The sequence below is a fragment of the Lonchura striata genome, chromosome 3 (assembly GCF_046129695.1).
Source record: "Lonchura striata isolate bLonStr1 chromosome 3, bLonStr1.mat, whole genome shotgun sequence".
Lineage (NCBI taxonomy): Eukaryota > Metazoa > Chordata > Aves > Passeriformes > Estrildidae > Lonchura > Lonchura striata.
Window position 1 is genome coordinate 45,392,910 of NC_134605.1, and position 23,129 is coordinate 45,416,038.

The following is a 23,129-nucleotide window of genomic DNA, read 5'->3' on the forward strand; positions in this document are numbered from 1 at the left end:
TCTCACCACTGACTATTACTGACTTAAAATGTACCAGGAGTCTTAATCAGTTACTACCAGTGAACCTTAGTGGAAGGTGTCCTAAGGCTGCAAACTATCATTATTTTCCAGGTTGAGAGACTCATAAGCAAATTTTCTAATGACTTTAGCCCTCAGCTATTCTTACGCTAAGCCAGTTAATGAAAACTGAGGCCTGAAAACGCTTAAAGCAAAAACATTAGTGGCACACCTGAGACTACATCATCTGTTTTTCCCCATTTAAATTCCAGCCTTGTTGCTGCCAGAGCGCAGTGGCATTTACAGCGAATACCGAACAAGTGAACTGACATAATGCAGCTCTGCCAAACTCCTTTCCTAATGTTAAACAGTGCTGTGCTTTCTGTTCCTCCAACTACTTCCCATTAGTACTACAGAGTATGTGCAGTACAGAGTCCCATCCTCATGCAAGTGGCCCACGGCTCTTTGACAAAATAAGTGCATTGCTAAGACTTGTCTATAAGAGCCCTGTTTGTTTTAGTTATCTGCTGGCGCTTCTGCTGTTCTGCGCTTTCAGTCGTTCCAAAGCTGAATGATCGATTCTGTCTCTCACAATCTGGCCTGCCAGATGCTTATTCTAATACTGCATTTCCTTTTCTTTCCCCAAGATGAGCAGAAAGAGCAGCACTTCAGCTGCAAGATGAATGAAGCTCTTCAGCAGTCTGTACAATCCATTACTTCTTCAAGGTGGAAGGACAGAGAATAGACACCGTCTCAGACAGCATCCTATGACAGTTAAACAGTTCACTAAATTTAGTGCTCTCAAACAAGTAGACAGGAACACATGGGCATTGCCACCTCTTCTGAATCATCATGTATGCTTCAGCATTCTGAGCATCACAGGAGACTGCATGCTGTGCCTAAGCCCTATTAATCTACGTTAGAAACATCATGTTACCCTGTAAGCATTCAGCGCATGACACACATCAGATCAAGGAAGCCCACACAAAGAAATATATGAATACTAATATTCTCTCTCTCAAGGAAGTACTTCCCATCTGCCTCTCAGGAAAACTGCAACCATTTATAGCAAAATTACAACTGCTTGGAATTTTAGCATCTCAAAACAAAATCCTACAGGGAAAAGGTTCACATGATAGACTACCAAATTACTGGGTAACCAATATTCTTTTTAAAAATGTAAAATAACCCTCAATCATTTTAGTATGAAATTAGATTGCCAAAGCATATGCACAAAATACTGCACGTGGTCTGCTCACCTGAAAGGTCTCCTGCCAGCATAACAACTTGCATAGTATTCAGTAAACAATGTCTAAGATTATAAATCAGCCAGCTGCAGATCCCCCTTAAAATTAATAAATTTCCAAGTGTATTCCTTAGTATAGAGCCGGGGGAATAAATCAGGGAATAAACTGGCACAAATTGTCTTCTCTTCCCTCTTAAGTTTTCTCCTGCTTTGTTCTTTCATAACACAATTTCTTTAGTAATAAAACAACCCAGACCTAAAGACAATTTACAGAAACAGCAGCAAGAGTCCAGGAAAATATTTAAATTAATCTAAAATGGTAGCTGAGACATCTAGCGAGAGATCACTGGTCCCCTGAGAACAATTCCTCATAGCTGAGAGGGTCTGCTAACTAGAATTCTCCAGCCTTTAGTCATTAGACTTTTACTGTAAAATCATCAGGGTATTTTCCTATTATATTCTGTTCCTTTTGTGTTTAATCCCCTTCCTTCCTATGCAGCCACAAGTAGGTTCCATATGCCTATCCCAAAAACAAATAACACTGTCACCGCAAACATTACACACAGTATCTTGATGTTATATCCAAGACATCAGATGCAGAAACCGCTTTTCCAGCTGTTCCATAGAAACCTGTGCCATCTTCCCCTCCCTAACTTGTGTGCCAATGTCTGATAAAGCAGAAGAGAAAAAGAAGCACCACATGTTCTGGTAAACCCTCCCACAGAATCAAAGCAGGTACAGTTTTCAATCAGAAACAGGTTAAGTTTTCTGAAGTTGCTACTACTTGACAAAGTAATTTTTTATCAATTTGTATTTTCCAGGCTTATGCTTTATAACTACCTGTGATAATAAGATGCTGTAAAACAAATACTGGATTTCAGCATATCCCTGCAACTACTTACCCATTCTATGATTCTGTGAACTAACATTCTAGAGGTTTTCACTTGCCCTTTTCTGCCTCAAGCAAAGGCTAGTTTTATCAGTCAGTCTGTCCAGATCACTTAGAAGAACTGCAGGCAGTTCTGATACTGCACATACCTCTGGCAAAATAAACTGCTCTACTGGCTTGTACCACAACCTGTTCACCTGCACTCCACAGCTTGGTGGACTAAAGCGAGCACTGAAGATTGCTTCCTGTGAACAACATGAAAAAAACTAAATTAAAAAAAAAAAACAACACACATTAAAAGTTCTACTGTATTACACAGGCCATAAAATAGCTCTTAGATAATAACAAATTACATGAAGATTCTGCATTGCCAAATTCCAACCTTCAGAAAACAGCTTCCAAGCTCTCTTAGGATACCAATTTTTCTCTTTCATTGGCAGTAAAAAGCTAATGCAAGTAAAATTATCAGACATCAAACATTTAGGAATTCCACAGTTTAGGAAATATGAATTTGATTACAGTATAACTTTATTTTTATTATGACTATTATAAACCAAACTCCTTGGAAGTTCATCATGGAAGTCATACTTACAGTTCTTTCTACTGTAGCATAGGCAGAAGTTTTGAAGTTGGCCTATCAAGTTATTGGTTGAGATAAATGTAATCTATCAAATATAACAATCTCACTCAATTTTTTTTCCCTCCAAATTACAAAGCTATTCTATCCAACCCGTAACAGCTTGGGACTGGGGGAAATTATCAATGAAGTCTGATTATTACCAGTAAATTATAAGTTTCTAGAAATCTTAAAATGTCTTTCCAGAGGACAGACAAGAAAAAACTATGGCTGTCCTGCATCTCTGCTTGAAGACACCCAATATATGTTTCTGCAAGCATTTTAAATATATTAGATAGCTTAATTTTTATTCCTTAACAACTATCAATATTTTGAACCCCAAATTGTGCATTGGAATTAGATTTTAGTGCTCTTTCATAACAGCATCTAGATAAACACATAGCACTCAGGGAATTTCATCTTTTCTTTATCCAGGATGTGCCTCTGTATAGATATATGAGAATTTAAAACGCAATAGAAGAAAAATATAATTCATAAACTTTTCAGTTAAGTATTTGTCTTCTAACTCACCAACTCAGCATGTCACTTTCTTTAAGAACTTAATGCACAAAAAAGAAACATCATGCTTTCAAAAGATAACTATAGTACTCTACCTCATGTTCTGCCTGGTACAGCTTTACAGTGATGTTCCTCTGGAATCCTACGCCATCAGCCTCATAAAATACCCCAAGGCTGGTAATGACAATGGGGTAAAGCACACGGAAGTTCACACTGACGATTCTGTCTTCAGACAGCACAGAAGGTATGTCCTCAGGGAGACTGAATGCTTCAATTTCCTGATTCAAAACTGAATGAAAAGGAAAGGCCAGAGGTAAGGGGAGAAAAGTTCATAGTTCCTGGATACACACAAAGCACACTGCCTACATGCAAAGCATTCTGGTTAATTAGCATGGCTCATAAGTGCACAAGAGTACAAGAAAATACAATGGGCTGCAGACTGCAGCAAGAAAAATTTCAGTGATACAGCAATCTGCAAGCTAATAGCAATTGTAACTCAATGCCTACAAAGCCACAGGGAAAATATTAGAAACACAATAAATCCACAGCAGGAAGACAAAAATGCTATTTGACTGCACGAATACCTGTATATTAACATAATACAATAATTATTCATGTATCAAAATGGCACACACCTCCACTTAATTCAGCTGTCTGCTTTTTGCCATTATTGCCTACCTAAGCCCTGAGGTACCATTTATACTTGGGAACAGTGGATGTTGTCATTCAAAGAGAAAGTTACAGAAGTTACATTTCGTGTTGAATCATGGCTCAGGTACCTAGCAGTCCTTAGATAACTTGTATTAAAGAGCAAAAGTTAAACAACATCCAAAAGGGGACAGTAGAAATTTACAATTTTAGTTAGGAATTTTTGTATGGCATTTAATTTTTCCCCATTTTACATTTCTTAATTGTTTTTTCTCTAAAGCAGAATCTGAAAAAACGATCAGCCAGCCTTGCTTAGAGAATTCACTTTGTCACCCTAGAAGTCCATCTGATACTCAAGACTGTCACCTTGCTACATTCTTCACATTTGCCAGGTAATTTTGTCTCTTTCCAGCTTCACTTAACACATAGATCAAGTAAAAACATATGTTATATGGGAGAAACTCTCTGGTGACATAAGGAAAATGCAAATCCATTAGAAGTCAATGGCTTTCCTTTCACATGCCCAAATATCTCTCCCTATCTGGCCTGCACACAGTACTTACAAGAAGGTTATGCAACAAGTTCTAGGAGGTATTTGTTTTCAAGACTAGCTGTCTCAATTAAACTTCCCAAACTACTCTCAGAAAAGACAGCTAGTTCAGACCACAGAATTTTTAAAAGTTAACTTCTATACCTGGGTTACTGATGTTCAGAAGTTTGCAGGAGTAGGGGTCTTCTCTGTCCTTCACTGGCACAGCACAACCATGCGCACCTATTATAAACTTCACAAGGACACTAAAATAATTTGCTTTTATTAACACCAGTTCTCTTCCCTCCTCCCTCCATCTTCAATTAAATTAATTTTATCACCATGTCCTGTCTTTCAGAGTTAAGATTTTGAACCTCTTAAAAATAAGCCCTGACAGTTGGTATGCAGAGCAACCACATGAATCCCCTCATAGGAGCTCAATTCCAAATCCACATTAATATTTTATATTAAGAGGTCACAAGATGATTGGCAGCTAGAGATGAGATACAAGATAGCCAGCACACTAAACACAAAAAAGACCTAAGGCAACACTGAAGGATCCCAGAGACCTGCCCCTCCTAGCCTGGGTTTGTTACTTAATTCAAGATTGTTTAAATGCTACCCATTCAAAAGTCAATGAAAATAATAATAAGAAAAAAGACACATAGCATCAAAGGAGGAACAGGGATTCCAGGCAATCTGTTACAATGAAAAATTTCAACGTTGGGTTGTAACACAACAAGAGGTTCCTCTCTAGCTCCAATCATGCTTATTCCATAGTAGGAAGATATCAAGTAAGCACAAAGAACAAGGATCCACCTTAACCTATCTTTTCACTTAGCAGCTAAATGCTCTCCCAGAACTCCATACAAGCTATAAATGGTCCCAGTTTCATATGACTGAGGTGGCTATGCTGCACTCCAGGCTGCATGCTGACACCACATCTGGGAACAGCAAAACACTCTCAGTGCAAGGCAGGTACCAAGGTGAGAGGATGGCAGCATTTCCAGGGATGAACTGCAGCAGAGCTTCTCAGCAAAAACAGACTTCTGTGTACACTGTCAGATCCATGCAAGCAATCAGAAAGGGCCACTCACACTGCAGCAGTTTGGTGCAGTTTTCAGTGGGAAATAAACCTCAACTTCACAGTTGAGGCTGTTTGCTAGAACTTTCGTGGTTCTCTCACCAAATGCAATCCTGCCTCCTTTCAAAAATCCTGGACTACCAAGGATTCAAACTGCACACCGTACATTGCAACACAAAAAAGAGAAAGGCTTATACATCACTAATAAACAGTGGCAAGTAATTGCAAAAGCCAACAGCAGTGTATAAAAAGTAGTTACAGCCTAAGGTAAATAGTATTCTTATATACTATTAAGCAGACTTGAAAAAATCTGTCAGAGTACAAGATGCTAAAAAACAAACAAATAAACTAGGAAACACATTAAAAGAAAAATTATTAAATCAAGATATTTCAGCATTACAGTCCTGACCCCCTGCCCCCCAGGCCCAAGCTACAAAACAGTAGAGATTACCGTTGGTTCAGGGCAGGATGTTGTTTCAGGTGCTTGAACCAAGTGTTCCTTATAACACTGCGTAGTTCATGATTGTGTCGAGCTGACAGAACACCTACAATAACATCATAATGTTTCAGCTTCCATTGAGGAAAGAAGGACAGTGGACCTAGAAGTAGAAGGTGACAAATATTTAGTTTATGCACATATTAACCACAAGCTTGAGTTGCAAGCAATAATTAATTCCAGTCTTCCAGTACTTAAAGGGGGATAACAAAAAGGAGGGGGTGCAATGCAGATAGTGATAGGATAAGAGAAACGGGCTTTAAACTAAAATAGGGGAGACTGAGATTAGAAGTTGTGAAGAAATTCTTTACTCAGAGGGTGGTAAAACACTGGCAAAGGTTGCCCAGAGAAGTTGTGGCTGACTCAATCCTGGAAAGTGTTCAAGGTCAGGTAGGATGGGGCTTTGAGCAACCTGGTCTGGTGGGAGTCATCCCTGCCCATGGCAGGGGAGCTGAAGGTAGATGATCTTTAAAGTCCCTTCAACCCAAACTGTTCTGAAATTCTGTGATTAAAGGACATCTCAAAAGCAAAAGAACTGCACACTAAAAACAAACAGAAGTACTTTTGCATTCTTGGTTCGGAATCAGAGAAACATTTTCCATACGCCAAAACTTTCTTCACTCACATGCCCATTTTCCCTGTGCTTTCTGAAGTTGCTGTGACCACCTTCCTGCCTCACAATTTCAGTGTGGGATCTCAAGGCCTATTGTTTCTAACTTTTTGAAGTGGAACACCACTCTGCCTTCACACAGGATGTTACATCCCTACACAGGGGAATGCTCTGGCTTTCTTCAAAGCTGGATACCACTGCCAATACTTGTAATCCAGGATTTAGCTTGTGCTGTTTTAATTTAGAGATCATGAAACCTGAACTTTATTTCAAGCAGGATTACAACCAGATAAAGACCTGAGAAGCTCTGATTTAGAGCCCATAAACAGTCAGGCAAGTAGCTAAAGTGAATTTGCTTTGTTTAATCTATCGGATATCCTAGAGTTAAGACAGATTTGTATTTAATTTTAGCAAAGGATTGCTTCCCTCTCATCTCACTATGTTTTTCATTGGGCTGCAGATAAAGAAAATAAATGTGAGTGCATTTTAAACTACTGCCTATAGCATAGAAAAGGTTTTTAGAATCTAATTAAGAGACTAAAAATACTGCCAAGTCTGTATTGTGAACTCGCACTAGAAGGAGTTGAATTATTATCCAGACTCTACCTTCTGTACCAGCATCCTCTTTCTCCCCTTTGAAGCTGAATAGATGGGTTCTTTTACCCTGCTCACTAACCTAGGACCTCACAGCATCTGCCACAAAAACTGCTGTGCCAAATCCCACCAGACATCCATCTAGCCTCATAGCCCCCTGTCAGTGCTCAGCATGCAGTGGAGAGGCCTTGGCCTCACTCTGCTCCAGGCTGAATCAACATCAAGATTTCAGAACTTCTGTTGTTGTTCTTCAGGGCTATTGAAAATAGCCCTGACTCCAAAAGCCAAATAAACCTGTTTTTGAACTTATTCTCAGAACAATGCAAAAGCAGAAAAACTACAGAGTGAGTTTCCACGGGTAAACCTTTCCCATTCTATTTCCCACTAAATATTTTAGTTCTAAGTATGCAAACACTGACTTCTATCAAAAGGTTAAGTTCCACCATTATTTAAATGAAAACAGCTACAAGATTATCAATTACTTAAGCTGAACATTAACCTATTAAGAGAAGCTTCCATCAACCTAGGCTCAGAACTACTTAAAATCCCAAGCAATAAGCCATTAGAAACATTCTTCATTTTTCCACTGAAGTTAACCGTTGCACCTCTACAGCAACCATAACTGAATTGGTGGCAAGGTTTAGGAATATGATTTGTTTCCTACAGAGCAGCAAATCTAGTGCCCTATATAACATCTGAAGAAACTTGTAAGTCAAACACACTGCTCAATTGAAATACCAATTTAGTTTTCCTTTATGCTGGCAAATATCATTTATCCAGAGACTCTGTATGTCTTCATAGGTCATTACATAGCCAAGAATCACCAACTCTTCAAGACAGCAGACATACATGAGACAGACATATGTTTATAAAGTATAACACTATTGCAAATTCCTGTTTACACATCCCTTTTTCCCCTTGTTCTTCATCCATCCTTTGATTATTCTTCAGCCTTAACTCCAAGCCTTCCAGTATAAAGTTCATACATCTAATATGACTATTAGACTTGTAGATTAGATGAGGTACTGTTTACACAGATTTCTTTTTTAAGATATCACTTTTAATAAGAAGCAGAACCATTCCATTAAATCAAAATTAAAGAAAAATAAAACTAAGGGCACAAGTCTATGAGGTGACTTGACTCAGAATAGCATAAGTTAGCTCGAATGAATTTAAAAATAAACTTACTCAAATCAAATATACTTCTAATTAGTTTGTATTTTAAAATGAGTGAAGCTTTTCCTTATGAACCATCCACATGGGAACAATGTTAATGTAACAGATGCTTCAGAATTAATATCCTCCTGCTTTTAGAACAGCATTGCAGTGGTCTATATTCAGAAGATTGTGTTCTCTGTCCCAAGAGTTATGTCATTTTACTTTCAAAACCACTAAAAAGTAAAAAAAAAAAAAACCGCTTACTTTGACAAAACATTTTTTGCTTGTTAGTAAAGATTTCTACTTGCTAAGGAAAAGTAGGAATAATGCTAAAATTTCAGGAAAATAGATTCATATGTGTTTCTTTAAACTCACACTATTTTAAAAAAGGGAGATAAAGTGAGAAGTACAGGGAAAAAACACTAAGGCTATTATTAATTTATAAGGATAATTCCAATATGAGCATAAATATTCTCTGATGCAGCATAATTTAAGATAAAACATTTCTAACCTATAAGTCAATAGTGACAATTTAGACAAGCAATCAATACTTGCCACTGAGGACTAAAGCTATTTATCTTCCATTCTATTTTTGTGCACTTTTAGGCCAAAATTTTCAGTGTCGGATAGTATCATACCATATACCTCACTCTTACCTGGAACTGCTTGTGCAAGATAACTGCATCTCTACATTTTCTGATTTCAAAGACAAGAAAAAACTGTAAATTTTGTAGTTTGTGAAGGGGGTTAAAAAAAGAAAAATAAAAAAGCTACATATCACATTCCATTAAACCCTAAAAGCATTGCAGACCAAATGTATGGAGAAGGAGAGGAAGCTTTCCAATCCAAAGGTCACACCGCCACTGCCTACCTTGTTTTTGAATTCTTACTTAATTCAGAGCTGCACCTCAGTTGCATTACTTAGCCCAAGATTTCTCAGTAGAGCCTGAGACAAATACACAAAGCCTACCTGTTCCACAGCAGAACCTACAAAAACATGAAAGCAAGCAGCCCTCCCTCAGCTGCTGAGGTTCATTTAATTCTCTACAGCAGCTGTCAGCAGACTTAGAGCTGACAGAAGTACTGCTAAGTCCAGTCTGCCAGTACCTTGTGTCACATTGCTCATAGTAAGCTCCTACTTGTAGTAGATAGGGACAGGCGAACGGAAGATTTCGGGATGTGACGGAAAGAAAGACCCCTTCCCCCTCTCACCCTGCAACATGTTATCCATTTACCCCAAAGAATGTAACCACACCTAACCCAGTAGTTTTCCACTCCTGACTAACCCTAGAGACCCTACCAACCCCCCCTGACGTAGCAGAGTCCCCCAAGACTATTTAAACCCATGAGATAAGATAATAAAGGCTTTCGACCGTCCACCACACTGGTGCCTGCGTGTGTCGTTGGCCCGAGTGGCCCAGGGGAGACTGGGCTGCCGTGCTGTTCCTTGAAACCAGGTCGCCTTGCCTTCCCCTGAAGGCAACATAACTGGTGCCGAAACCCGGGAATAATTCGCTCGGGTTGCGGGTGTCGCCTGGACAAGAGCAGCGGCCGGACCGGTGGAACCGTGTTCTCGGCAAGGGAGACGTCCCAGGACCCGCGATCATCATGGATGCCATCGCCAGGGTCGTAAGTGAGGTTCATAAGCAATGGGGAATTGAGTGTAAGCTCAAAGACTTTTATCTTGCTATAGCAAGGCTGCTTGAGCTTGGGGCAATTGAACGCCCTGTGGATGTTTTGCATCCGGAGATATGGGAAAAATGCACAGCCGCGCTGGCCGAGGACACGAAATCCTCAGGCAGCGGCAAATGCCTTAAGGCATGGAGCAAAGTAGAGAAAGCCCTGCGCAGAGCAATAGAAGAGCAGGAGACATGGAGCGCAGCACGTACGTGTTTATTGGTTACACCCAAGCTAGGGGTAGGAGCGGCAACGCAAACTACCCCTGAGGGCGATCCGCCCGGGAGCGGGGATCCGGGGGGGGCCGGCGCGTCGCCCCCCTCCCCGGGCCGGGGCCCGGGGCCCCCCGCGGAAACCTCCCAGAGATCCGCGGCTTCCCCATCCGCCCCGCCACCGCCGGTCGGTGACCCGGTACCGGAGGTGCAGCAGCGCGCAGAGCTCTGTTGGCAGGGACTGGCGGGGGAAGCCAGAGCCGCGGGAGCCGCGCCTCGGGAGGAGATCTTGCCCACGCCGCCTCCATATCCCTTTGAAAATGGCGCCGACAGCCAAGGGGAGGGGCGGGGCGCGGGCAGTCTCGGCGCGAAGAGCCCAGAGGCGCGGAGTTTCGCTAATGCGCGTGTGCGGGAGAAAGAGGAGGAGAGCGGCAGAGGGCTCGGAGCCAATCGGCAGCCGCGCCTGACGCTGCCACCATATAAGGGAGAAACACCCCCCTGCAGGAGGCAGGGCGAGCCCGGGGGGCGGCAGCGGCGCCACCCCCGGGGGGAGGAGCGGGGTCGGAGCCGCGCAAAACGGCACCGAGCCCCGGAAGTGCGCTGGCATTCGACTTCCGACTCGGAGTCCAGCAGCAGCTCCGGCAGCTCGGAAGAGCTGACGGGAGCCGGCTGGGACTCTGAGACAAAGAGAATAGAGCCAATGCAATTTAAAACAAAACCAAGTAAAGCTTCAAGCCGCACCGAAAAGCAGCCACAATACGAACCAGCCCAGTTTACCGACTGGAGAGAAATAAAAATAGCCTGCGCTGAGCTGTCCCCAGCTGGCACGGCAGCCCGCCGCGGCGCCTCCACCCCAAGCACGCCCGAGAGGAGCCTGTTTAGGGCTGCGGGAGGAAAGGGCATTTGGCCAAGGAATGCAGGTCCCGGCCCCAGGGAAACGGGAGAGGGAGGGGGCGTGCGGGCTGCACCCAGCCTCCTCCCGCTGCAAATGCAAGGCAGCCCATCTATGCCAACCCCCAGTGGGACGGGGTGCCCTTATACCCCATACCCACACAGGAGGCAGCCAGCTTCGTACCCTCGCCAGCGAATTTCGCAACACAGCCTGCGGTACCTTCGTACCCACTACCGCCGCAAACAGCGCCTGTGCCGCAGGGTCAGCAGGGGACGCCCCAGAACGGGACCCCTGGGTGGCCCTGGCCATGAAAATAGGGAAGGAGCCACCGAAGGTGTGGGGGACATGCCGCCTTTATGGCAGTCAGGACCCCCATGTCATAGGGCTTCAGTTTTGGGCAGACACAGGAGCAGACTGCTCGATTTTTCCCCAAGCACTGTGGCCCCGACACTGGCAATGCAAAGAAGTCCCCCCAGTGAACGGAGTGGGAGGGCTGTCCCGAGCTTGGAAAAGCACCCAATTAGTAGCCATAACGCTTCATACATAAAAGGGACCAGAACAAACAGTAGCAATCCACCCCTACATTTTGCAAAACTCTCCACCCCTGATAGGAAGGGACATCCTTGCTATGTTAGGAGTCAGGATTACAAATTTATAATAAGGGCCACTGCCGTACACCCACTGCTGCCAATCAAACTGACTTGGAAATCACCAGACCCCATATGGGTCGAGCAGTGGCCCCTGTCAAAGCCTCGAATGGCAGCCTTGCTGGAACTGGTCGACCTCGAGCTGCAAAAGGGTCACATAGAACCCTCCACCAGCCCGTGGAACACCCCTGTGTTTATATACTAGAAGCTACCTTTCTAACCCTAAACGAAACCAAACCGAACCTGACTAACTCCTGTTGGCTTTGTTATGATGTTAAACCCCCTTTCTACGAAAGCATTGCTTTAGACACCCCCTTCAGTTACTCCACAGCCAGTGCCCCCCACCAGTGCAGATGGGACACTCCCCGCAGAGGAATCATCCTGAGTCAAATCACAGGACAAGGCAAATGTTTTGGTAATGCAACTTTAGCAAAGCAGAAAGGCAACTTCTGCACTAAAGTTGTCAAGCCCAACAGAAAGATCGGTAAGTGGGTGGTCCCATCCGCATCTGGGATGTGGGTTTGCCAGCGATCCGGAGTGAGTCCTTGTGTGTTCCTTGCCAAATTTAATGACTCTATTGACTTCTGTGTCCAAGTTCTGATTGTTCCTAGGGTCCTGTACCACTCAGATGAAGAAGTGTACCACCTTTTCGAAGAACCTGACAGACTGCACAAAAGAGAAATAATCACAGGTATAACTATCGCAATGCTGCTCAGCCTGGGAGCAGCTGGTACAGCCACAGGTGTCTCAGCCATCGCAACCCAACAGCACGGACTCTCTCAGCTGCAAATGACCATCGATGAAGACCTGCAGAGGATCGAGAAATCCATCTCCTATCTAGAGAAATCAGTCTCTTCGCTTTCAGAAGTAGTTTTACAAAATAGGCGAGGACTGGACCTCTTGTTCATGCAACAAGGAGGACTGTGTGCAGCTTTGAAAGAGGAATGCTGCTTTTATGCAGATCATACAGGAGTCGTTAAAGACTCCATGGCAGAACTCCGAGATAGACTGGCTCAGAGAAAGAGAGACAAGGAAACCCAGCAGAGCTGGTTCGAATCCTGGTTCAATCAATCACCTTGGCTCACCACTTTAATTTCTGCCCTAGTAGGTCCACTGGCAATACTGCTTTTAGCTGTTACCATAGGACCATGCCTGCTGAACAAGCTAGTCTCATTTGTTCAGGCCCGTCTAGAACGGGCAAACATTCTGTTTGTAGGCCAGCAACAAATGCTGTAAACCAAAAAGTGCGAACACAGTCAGCTGCAAAAAGCCTTCGAAACTCACCTTGCGAGATTTACTCAGGTTTACCAAAAACCCTTTTTTCCTTACCAAGTTACAAGTTTGTACCTCACTCCAGTGCCTATATCTACGACTACCTCATGTTACTTATGAAAAGGAGGGGGGAGATGTAGTAGATAGGGACAGGCGAACGGAAGATTTCGGGATGTGACGGAAAGAAAGACCCCTTCCCCCTCTCACCCTGCAACATGTTATCCATTTACCCCAAAGAATGTAACCACACCTAACCCAGTAGTTTTCCACTCCTGACTAACCCTAGAGACCCTACCAACCCCCCCTGACGTAGCAGAGTCCCCCAAGACTATTTAAACCCATGAGATAAGATAATAAAGGCTTTCGACCGTCCACCACACTGGTGCCTGCGTGTGTCGTTGGCCCGAGTGGCCCAGGGGAGACTGGGCTGCCGTGCTGTTCCTTGAAACCAGGTCGCCTTGCCTTCCCCTGAAGGCAACACTACTGAAGCTTTCTTGGGCTCTGATATGTGTAAGGACTGGCTTCCACACAATTCTCTGACATCTGACCATACTTGATTTTCATCTCAGTATCAGCTTCAGGAAGCTTTCACAGGCTTCTCAGTCACCAATTTTCATTAAGTGGGTAAAAGCGCTGATCAACCTCCACCTGTCTGTCAGGCTTGACTAGCAACAGATCAAAGTTTGGGAGAGATACAGGGAAAAGTAAACAAGTGCTTATGTAGAGTACAAAGCTGTGCCATTAGAAGACAGTACTAGAGATGCAGAGGTGTGTGTCCTGCTGAGCTGGCCATGGAAAGGGGTCACCACTGACAGGCAGTCTGCTGACCATGCTCAGATTTTAACCACTTCAGGAGCAGTCAACAGCTCTTGAAGTTTTTCAAAATCTCAAACTACAAAGATGAATATGTACCTCATCTTCCCATGAGACTGATTCTCAATAAAATGTTAAATTAGGCTGTTAATTATATTTGCTTCATTATAAGACAGTGAAAAGAGTGAGAGATCACTTAGATTGATTTTGTCAACAAACACAGTCTTGGCTAAACATATTTCTATTGATGAGTCCCCAATCAACTACTAAATTTGCCAGTCATTTTCAGTGAAATTTGACATAATAGGCAGTCCACAAAGTGATTAAGCTTCCATATTTCATGCAACAGGAGTGGACAAAGAAAATACTCATTAGTGCCTGCACTGAGAAACACAGCAGTGTAGGCTTACTTGCAGTATCAGCCACCAGAGCACCTCCACTGGACACAGCTGAAATAAGTCAGCTCTACATAAGGCAGGCTTTGCATCTTCTGCTACCAATGCAGCTTTTCTCTTTTTTTCTTTTTTTAATTCCTGAATAAATCAATGAATGGAACTAAGTAGGACAAGCAGAAGTTATTTAGAGTATTCTCAACTAATCCACTTCGTAAGATAAGCAACACTCCTCCAAAATAAAAAAACCCACACATTTTTATCTCTGCCTATTCCTGTGATTTTGCAATCATATTCCTGAGTTTTAATACTTTTTTTTCTTTTCTGCTACTTTGAGAAAGATCCAAACAAACACAACGGGAGGAATTAACTCAATATAAAGATTTGTATTCACAGAATACTGACACACACAGAAAAAGAAGAAACCAAAGAGCAAAAGCAGCTCTTTCCCCCTTTTAATCTACTTCACCTAAAGTAATCTGCTACAGCTCATCTGCATTACATGTTTTGCTGCAAGCAGAGCTACCTGACCTCCCTGCAGTACCTACTTCACCCCAGAGCTAGAAATTGCCAAGATGTGCACCCCTGGTCCCTGCAGTACTCTGTGAGGCAGATAAGCTTTTATACAAGATTTACAGATTCAAAGAACAAACCTCTGCAGGCAGAGGTTTCCGTTTGCTTTACATCAACAGCATTCCTTCGAAGAAATAGGACAGCAGGGTCCTTCTGAACTGCCAAGTGGGAGTAATAACAGTGGTACAGCAATGATACCCTAAAACACCTAATTATATAATACTCGCACATTTCAAGACAAAACTAGGAACAATGGCAAAGCATCAGTAGAAAAGTAAAAAAAAAAAAAAGGCAAAATCTTTTTGCAACACAAACTGATGCCTCCTTTTCTTTTTTTATTTTGTGAAGGGAAGGGGTGGGGTTCTGGCAGGGCAGAGGAAGCAGAGTATAGCACCTTTATCTGATGAAAATTGGCTACCAATCCCTGCTGCCATGGAACAAAAGTGTGCTCCCAGACAAGGCTACTTACTCTCTTCTTGCTGTTCCAATCAGTGGGCAATTTAGAGGATAACTGTTGGAAACCTTAATTCAGCCAACTCTGGTGGAACTCGTCCTCTTTGCCCCCTGCTCCAGTGCCAAAATACAAAAATACAATTCCAGTGCCACTCATCAGTAGTTCACAATGTCTCAGACATCTGTCTACGGAATAACTAAAAGCCCTAAAAAAATCCCAATTCATTTGGAAAATATCATCAGCTTATTTTGTGTATTCTTTGCCAATTATTTTGTGCCCATCAAAAGTTAGGGGATTGTTTTATGTTGGGGATGACATGAAAAAACATGCCATATGAAGATCTTACAGATGAAGGGTGGGCAACAACTAGCATTTTAGGCAGGACTGCACATCTACTGCCAATGCCAAACCTGACCTGCTGAGTTTCATTTCCAAGGCCCCCAGTCTGTAACTCTTTACATACCTACAAAAGATGAAATAACTTTGTGACCAAGCATGCTACTCCCTGACAGACAGGACTACCAGATTTCAGACAACATCCTTTCTTAAGAAAAAGTCCAATATTTTAGCAAAACTTTACCTCATAGCTTGTTTCCATATTTTGGTTCCATTAGGCCAGTGCCTGAAGAAGTACATGCTGTGCCACAGGACAACAGATGGTGTACAAGCAGACTCTAGAAAATGGTGGGTTTTAATCTGTTGCATAATTGTTCACTAGTAGAAGATTGACTCTCGCAAATCCAAAAGGGCCAATATTTAGCTGCCATCCCCCCCCCCCCACTCCAAAAATGTAACAGGAGTAACAACTCAAAGGGCATTACCTTAGATCAGCAAAGTACCAGAAGATTATACAGAATGTGTAGGGTTTTCTGATAAGGCCCTGTAGCTGAAGCCCGACAGTGAGTAACTTCCTACTCAATAAGATCTGTGCTATCAATTAAAATACACAATTAGCAATGAATCCACCTGGAGTGCTAAAAGCAGGTCTGTCTGTTCCTTCTCAAGTTTCTGAGGTCATTTTATAATTAGCATTTATCTAAGACTTTTACAAAAAATTAACTAAGCTTCCTACTCACGAACTTTCTTTGGATAGCACTTGTTTGTAACCAGTTAGACAAGACTGCAATTAAATCTAAAAGCATGCTTCTGCACAAATCTTGTCCAGAAGTGTGAATTACAGTCTCATTAACTGAACAAAAAAAAGCAGGAAGCCACCAAAGTCAGGACAATAAAACAAAGGCCTTTGATCTCAGATTTCATCTTATTTATTGTTTTCCAATTGCTGAGTACTGCCTACAAGAAGTGTACTAGCTCTTCTGTGACACCATGGTAAATGTGATCACGAACACAGAGAAAGCCTGAACAATGCACAGGGAGAGACACAACTGAGGGCCAAGAATGCAGGCAAACTACAGGCTTTGCATAAGGGATGGTTAAAAGGAAGACTTCATTACAGAAGGTCCTTCCAATAGAGGAAGAAAAGTAGATGGAATGAGTGGAGACTGGAACACTGTATGCATTTAAAGCCATCTGATCTATAGATAAAAAACAGAACTGTTTTCTAGAAATGGAAAGCCTATTTTCCACTAGAAGTTAGAAGTACCTGAAGAGCTCAACTTAAGAAAGCAAAGGTTTAAAACAGACACCTTTGACCTCTATAGTTACATGCTGAAGACGTACTTGAAGGAGAAGAAAGACCCTTTTGACTGAAAGGTTTAAGAATTAAAGGACATAAACTACATGCAAGTAGGCTTAGGCTAGAAATGAGAACATAATTTTAATCAGGACAACAAGCCTCTGGAACAGCCTCTTCCTACAGCTGCTAGGAATCCAAGTGAACAGACAAAAAGCCACCCTGAGCCCTCACTAAATAAATGTAGGCTGCCCACCTGCCATTTTATGACAGAAACTAAGAGCTGCTTAATAGAAATAGTAAGCAGAATTGATGGCTGGGAATGCCTATTCCAATCTTTCATTAGTGAGTCAATGAAGCCAAGGTTAATAATCACTAAAACAGATTATCAACTTTTTGACAGATTTCCATTTGAATTTTTGGTGATTATTATTTGGGAGGGTAATTAAACTCTTCAAAAAACAGAATTGCTGTTCACTCTGTCTTTAACCTCTACTGGTAGCTAATTCTGCAACTGTTGAGATAGCACACAACTATCGTACACAACTACACAGAAATACCAGAGAATACACAAATTACACATTTTTAAGTCACAGCTATTGCAAAACATTGCCCTATGATAAGATTTACTTTTTATTCACACCAGGGATTCCAGGTGATAGGTAGTAAAGAGCAACTGGGGTAGTAAACAAGGAAAAAAATCACTCAAGTGAAACAAGACTGGCTTTATCAGGCAGTACCAGATCCTCTTCAGTAGTTTCAGATTCGAGAAGCCTTTTAATAAATTAATACATTTTTTTCTCTTGTATACAAATTCACTAATGTTCCTAAAACACTCTGAACAATAATAATAAAAACAAAAAAACCGCAACACAGAAGACATCTGAGGTTCCTTGGCTCATCCCTCTTTCTTCTGCTAAGGCAGCCATACCTACATCTTGTACATTTTGTGGTACTTTGAAGGCTAAGAGACAGATTCTTCCTTAAATACCATGCAAGGATTAGGCCTACAAAACAACAACACACATACAGTATTGAGCATTTTCCTATGGATGACATATGCTCTCATTTTAGAGGAGGCATCATTATTCCTCTCCTGAGCATGAGTACATTACTCAATAGTAACTTTACAATAGTATTTATTTACAACTAAATAAGCCCTGCACAGATACCATTCACTTGCTCTTTCGGTATTAAAAACCCACTTATTAAAAATTCTAGTTATCCTGACATTATCTGATGCAGCAGGGTTTTACAGTAATGAATATCAACTCCAATAATACCTGATTGAAACAGGGAAACTCTGAAGAGCTACTTCTCTCCTTCCCCAACTTCCAAGTGGTGCATTCCTTCCCCTCCTCAGGGCTGCTCCACCTCCAAAATTCCCATTAGACCTTTCTGTAATGAGGTGGGCAGTGAAGTGTCCCTTGACTTGACCAGGAATCAGCCCCACCACGGTTAAGGTGAGGGGGACACTGACCATGGGAAGGAACTCCTGTGGCATGATCAAGGAAAGAAGGACAGTAGGAGTAATCAGTCATCCCCTGACAGGCCTGGAACATTCCTTACCTGAACTATACCCTGAGTGGAACAGACTCTATAGACACTGGATATTTGAAAATTCCAGCAATTACCAATTACCAACCAAGACTGTGTTCAGGGTAGAAATTTATAGATGACTAAACCCAAGTATCTAAAGAACCCTAAAAACTGGTCCTTTAGCTCTCCAAGATCACAGCAGGCTGCCACCAGCAACTCCCTAAGTAGGATGTCTCAGAGTTCACAGACTCTCCAGTTCACAAAGTTCTCAGGATCAGCACCCAAAACTGGTGACAGGCTGAATCCTTCCATTCCTTGAGGCTCAACCCTTTCCCACTGAGAAATGCCAAGATATATAAAGTGAGCATTTCACTGAACTCCAGGGGAATTTTTTACAGATATACCTCTATACACTGATACCTATATATCCCTGTATATAAATATATCTCTTTGTGTCAGTGCGCGTGCATGTGTGAACTGACTTAGATGCTCTTCTGCCAGTATAGCATGAATGTTGCTGTCTTGGATGTATAATGAAGTCACTGCAGCAATTATAGTAAATACTATCACTTTGTAGATCACTTTGTGAGTTTTAAATTAGTCAATGATTAAGTGCTGCTAAATCCTTTAGATATTGATCGTTGACCAAGTCAGACTAAGACTGGACCTAGCTGCACCTCAGCTCCACGAGGAGCTTAGAAAGTAAGGGGGTACACTCTAAATCTCATGACTCAGCAGGAGGGTCTCCCTTACACTTTTGCATTTTCAATCTCTGTGTAAATTGTTCTAAATGAATTCTAAGTCGGTCCTCCCTTTCTCAATCCACAATATTTTTTTCCTTTCCCCCCACTCCCATCCTCTTCCCCATCCCACTGCAGGGGTGGGAGGCAGCAGGAAATGACTGAATTGCCTGCATGGTGCCTAGTTGTGAGCTCAGGTTAAATCCAGGTGATACCCATTTTTGCTACTACCTTTGACAGTGATTCTTTAACCAACCTAAACCACTCATTTGTGACAAATTGGCATATTTAACTGGATGTCAAATAGAAACACAGATTACTTTAAAAAGCACAGAATAAGTCCAAGTTCCAAATTCTCAGAAGAACAGAGTTGTGTTAACTGGCCTGGCTGTATAGCTGTGAAATGACAGCTAAAGGTGACCAGGGCCAGATAAAGGATGGAAAAGGAATTATTTGCAAAATGCTAGGAACCTGGTTATAAGCTGCTTATCAAGATAGCAAGAATAACAATAAAAGTGTACTATACTTAAAGGAAGAAATACAACTCCTAAAGGCAATTGAATTAATAGCATCTTTGAAAATGGAGCAGCTGCAAAATCAGTTAAAAGAAGAAAATTAGAAAAAAAATGGAGGAAAACATCAGATTTATGTTCATGTGGGATTTCCATCACCCTGACATTGTATTGATTAGGAAATAATTTGTATCCCCTGAAGAACAGAATGGGAACATATTGGATTACCCTGATGACAGCAAACTGAGGAAAGTTGATTCTTTGTTTCCCTCAGATTCCTTTGAACTTGAACTCAGATCCATCACTAAAGCAAAATACATTCTCATTCCTGTTGGCCCTCAACAACTGACAAAATTTCACACAGACACAGGAGCACGAATTTCAGTATTAATGCAACAGGATGCTGAGAAGCTGGGTGTACAGCTTGGACAGCACAGAGTTAAAAGCACTGCAGTGAACAGAACAAGCGTTATTCGCCAAACCACGAAAGTTAATTTATGGCTCTGGGCGAGAAGTGAATGTTGTCTATTTGCTTTGCAGTGGAAGATCACAATGGAACTACTTTGGGTTTTGAAATTTTGAATATCCAAGCTTGGCGCCTGGTGGTCAGCTGTGTGTGGTCCTTTGGTTCAAATCTTGCCCCTAAACCTGAGAGAAACCAGGGGGTACAGTGCCTGCATTCCCAATCCAAAGACTACCAAGGTACTGCAGTGCCCCACTCCTCTGCAGCACAAAATGGAAATAATCCTGGGAAAGCAGACTTAGAAAAATGGCACCTTATTTCCAGAACCCACTGTACAATTCACCCACTTGGCCAGTCTGAAAACTGGGTGGGAGGTGGCATCCAGCAATTGATTATCAGCTCTTAAATGCCAACATGGCCCCACTGAGAGCTGCAGTACCCAATATTGCAACTTTAACAGCTACAAGGAGCCACATACTGTGGAAAACAGAGCCAGGTGTGACAGATGTGTCCTTTATTGTCAGTCCACCTTGCAGGAAGATAAAAAGGAACTTTCTTTTACTTGGAAAAGTTCACAATATACCTTCAACAGACTTCCACAGGGGTATAAACATTCACCCACAATTGCTCATCCCATGTTTGCTGAACTTTCACAGACTCCCTCAGAATGTGAAACTGTACAGGTCTATAGGTGATATTCTAATTAGGGGACATTCCCTATGTAATTAGGGAAAGCTGAGGCAAATGGCAGCAGCAGCACAGCAAGCACTATGGAAAGCAGAAGTTGAGACGGCACCCAAAAAATTTAAGGGACTCAGTAGAGAATTAAGGTTTTTTGAGCACCTGGTGGACAGGGGATAATGTGATGATTCTTCCATGTATCTTAAGAAAAATAGAACATTTGCAAATGCCCCATTCTAAAAAAGAGTAACAGCAACTGATGGAAACTTTAAGGTACTGGAGGAAACATATACCTAGATTTCCTATCACTTCTCACCCACTGTACTTACTTTTAGGAAAGGAAAATCACTTTGTTAAGTTAGTCATTGATTAAGGGCTGACAAATCATTTAGATATAAACCTCTGATGAAGCCGGAGACCAAGATTGGATTTAGCTACACCTAAACTCCAACAGGAGTTTGAAAAGCAAGGGGATCCACCCTGAACATTGTGACTCAACCCTTATCCTTTTGAGTCTTTTGTCTCTGTGTAAATCATTCTAAATTAATTCTAACTGGAGTTTCCTTGGGACATTTCATCCATGCAGTAAGCAACAGAGAGAACCTTGATATCCAAGTTTCTTAAGCTGCTCTTTTAAAAATTGGTGTTACTCCTACTTTTGCTAATACCTTTAACAATGATTATTTAAGTGACCTAAACCACTCATTCAAACCAACACCAACTGAGAAACTTCTGGATTTTCTTTAGAAATGTTTGTTAGTGGAAAACACATCTACATGGGAAAGGTCATCATGAGATTCCACACTGCCACTTCTAACGCCAAATTAATGCTCTGATGCTCTGAAATGGCACCGTGAAAGATAAATAAAACCAACCAGGCAATTGAAATGCATATCAGGCTAGAAGTTCAATAATTATATCTCCCTTTCTTTTATAATTCAAGTGTGACCACTGCTGATGTGATATGCAAAAGCCAGAATACAGACAGACACCTATCCGACTTTGCAGCCTTCAGACTATGCAATAGTGCAATACTTCTTGCCTATTTGCACTATTAATTACCACTGGCAATCAGCAGACTCTTGTTTCCTCATGCTGTGCACACCCTGCACGGGAAACAGGCACCTCTTGCAGAGTGTGGGTCCATTAGGAACAGGCTACTGGGTCACTAAACAGTTCTAAGCACACCCCAAGTACCAAAAACACCATTCCGTGTTCATGTACGGTATTTTCTAATATCGTCAAACAGCACCTGTGGGTAGCTGACAAAAGTTTTTGTTCCAACAGATGCCCGCTTCCTCAGGCATGAAGATTCGTGGCCTGAAAACCACACCTTATTTTATAAGGAGCACAAGGGAAGCCGTCTAGGATCGGATTCCACTTATGCTGGATGACACCCGGTCCTATGAATAGCTTTTTGCAGCGCAGGGGTTTTAAAGCCCGCTGAGGCAAACACAGCGCAGTGCGAAGAGCTATTCCTAGGACGGGGAATGACGCGACACGAGGGGGATCAGTGGGAATTCCTTCCCCACGTGGCTCGGTGGGAGCGGGAGGGCGGCAGGGCGCCGGGAAGCGGGAGCTGCCGCCCCGCACAGCGGCTCCGCACCCGCGGCGCCCGCACCGCCGCCGCGCCCCTCGGCACCTCGCTTCGGGCGGCGGAGCCTGCGCTGCTCCCGCCGCTCCGCTCTCCCGCCGCTCCCTCCCCTCCCGGCGAGCCCCGCGGGCACTCTGGCGCTGCCCCGGTCAGAGCATCCCCGGCCCTCGCCTGCCCCGCCAGCCCCGACCTCTCCTCGCCTGGAGAGAGGGTGGAGGAGCCCAGCCCGCCCGGACGCCCCAGGCATCCCCCGCCGCCCGCCCCTCTCCTACCTGCCGGGTGGCTCCCGGGGCAGCTTAGCAGCAGCCAGAGGTGCAGCGCGACCCCGACCACACAGGGGCACAGCAGCACCAGCCAGTTTCGCATTGGCCGCCGCAGCCGCCGGCCCCGTCCCCTTCGCGCCGGCCTCTCCCAGCGGCGCCGGCGCGACGGCCCGGCTCGGCCGCCCGCGGCTCCTCCCCGCTCGGCCGGGCCGGGCTCGGCGGCCCCGCGGCCGCCGGGAGCTGCAGTCCCGCCCCGGCCCGGGCGGGCGGCGGCGGCGCGGGCGGCGGCGGCGGCCGCCTACAGCCCCCACAATGCCGCGGGGCACCGAGGGAGCGCGCGGCGCCGCGCGGCTCGCGTGGCGGGGCGCGGGAGAGGGGCCGGCGGC

General features: G+C 43.4%; 1 protein-coding gene across 1 annotated transcript in view; it reads right to left on the bottom strand.

Annotated features, from left to right (window-relative positions):
• B3GALNT2 (beta-1,3-N-acetylgalactosaminyltransferase 2) overlaps window positions 1–22,917 on the bottom strand; it is a 34,481-nt gene extending 11,564 nt beyond the window's left edge. Inside the window, exons 1-5 of the mRNA XM_021527096.3 lie at window positions 22,753–22,917; window positions 5,980–6,127; window positions 4,610–4,710; window positions 3,363–3,556; window positions 2,282–2,377 (exon numbers count right to left, since the gene is read on the bottom strand). Of these exons, the coding sequence (XP_021382771.1) occupies window positions 2,282–2,377; window positions 3,363–3,556; window positions 4,610–4,710; window positions 5,980–6,127; window positions 22,753–22,846 (633 nt within the window). The 5' untranslated portion in view covers window positions 22,847–22,917. The remainder of the gene's footprint in view (window positions 1–2,281; window positions 2,378–3,362; window positions 3,557–4,609; window positions 4,711–5,979; window positions 6,128–22,752) is intronic.
• Between the last annotated feature and the right edge of the window lie 212 nt (window positions 22,918–23,129).